Source organism: Trichinella spiralis (assembly GCF_000181795.1).
Source record: "Trichinella spiralis strain ISS 195 chromosome Unknown Scfld468, whole genome shotgun sequence".
In the NCBI taxonomy this organism is placed as follows: Eukaryota; Metazoa; Nematoda; class Enoplea; order Trichinellida; family Trichinellidae; genus Trichinella; species Trichinella spiralis.
The window spans coordinates 8836-10338 of record NW_003527407.1 but is presented as its reverse complement, the minus strand read 5'-3'; the positions used below and the strand labels follow the sequence as shown (position 1 = coordinate 10338).

At 29.9% G+C, this 1503-nt stretch overlaps 1 protein-coding gene across 1 annotated transcript; it reads left to right on the top strand.

The window, feature by feature from the left end:
- Window positions 1-285: 285 nt before the first annotated feature.
- On the top strand, window positions 286-402 carry Tsp_12766a (conserved hypothetical protein; the record flags this gene model as incomplete). Its single annotated transcript, XM_003370830.1, has 1 exon — window positions 286-402. A coding segment is annotated over one exon (117 nt), but the record flags the coding sequence as incomplete, so codon positions are not given.
- Window positions 403-1503: the final 1101 nt, after the last annotated feature.

Genomic DNA, 1503 nt, shown 5'->3' with positions numbered 1-1503 from the left:
GCAAAAGTGGCCAAACGTTCCACGCATTATTGGTCTGTACGATGGGAAAGATTGGGAATTGTGCCAAAACCTGAGGACAGAGAAATTTGATGAAAGCGGGCTGTAGAGGAGTGTGAAGAAGATTACTTGCTACCATACTGCAGGAAGTATGTATGACTTTTTCTGACACTGTTCACAAATAGTTTTCATTTTCTAAAACGAGTGAAACGAGTTTTGCAAATTTTGTCCCAATTTTCCATATAATTTCACGTAAAATGATGAATCATTAAATTAATTTTTTTTTAGATAAATCAGTAATTACTAATCCGGTAAATGAGAGTGATAAAATGAAAACTAGCTGCAATTATACCAACCGTATGTTTTATCATAATCATCATCTGCTGCGCAGTTATTTATTACAGGGTAAGCAGTATTGATTTTATAACTAATTGTAAGAAAAGTTGAAAACCCGTTTATGAGATTACGCACACATAGGTACTAAAATTAAAGAAAGCTTTTTAAATAACTTTTCTATTATATACAATATAATATAAAGTATGAGAAATTAGTTTTTAATGTTCACTTATTTGAATATTTGAAGTATTTCATTTATTTAACTTGATTATCAATAGCAGCCGTGTGCATATAATATAGAGTATAAATTGGCATGATTTTGAATTTCGTTTCTTCTGTTGTAGAGACGCAAAGCAAAGAAATTGGGTGAAGAAACGATGTCAGCAATGAGTTCAGCACGCGCATCGACGTTTGGCTCATTCGCATCCGCTTTCGGATCCTTCGCCAGCGTGGCGTCGGTTAAAAAATAACAAAAATTTCCACACATTAACATTAACATTAACATTATATATTTATGATCATCATTATTATTATAATTATCTATCTTAAGAGTTTATGTTTATAAAATCAAATTAAAAATAAATATTTCAATAAAAACCCTTAACTAAAATAGTGATTTTTTGTTATCAAAAAATTCAACTAAAGCTACTAAAGCAGAAAAATCGCTTTCACAATTGCAATTCATAAAAACAGTTAGAAGATCACGACCCAGTACGTGAATAACAGTTTCAGAGAAGAAACAGACAAATAAAATGGGATAATCTGTGTAGTGTGACAAGATAAATAGAAAAACTGCATTTTTCCCAAGTCAACTTTTCAATGTAACCACCACTTCTGATCTTTACTAGTCATATTGATGAGAAAAATATGTCACAAAATATTGCACAACTGATATTCACAGTAGGATAAAAAATGCAAAAATTTCGCCGCTCATTCAAAAGTACATTGAACACGCATGTTTATTAATAAATAAATACACAAATATATGCATATAATACGAATAAAAAAATATCTTTCAAACACACACACACACACATCAGTGTCCTAATGTTACTGCTTCGCTAGTTTGTTGAAATAATTTTATAAACAAAGAAATAATTAATTGTTCAATAAGATATCTTATTAATAAGTTGCCAAATTAAAAATTTTTCATTCCTCGAAGTCAATAGT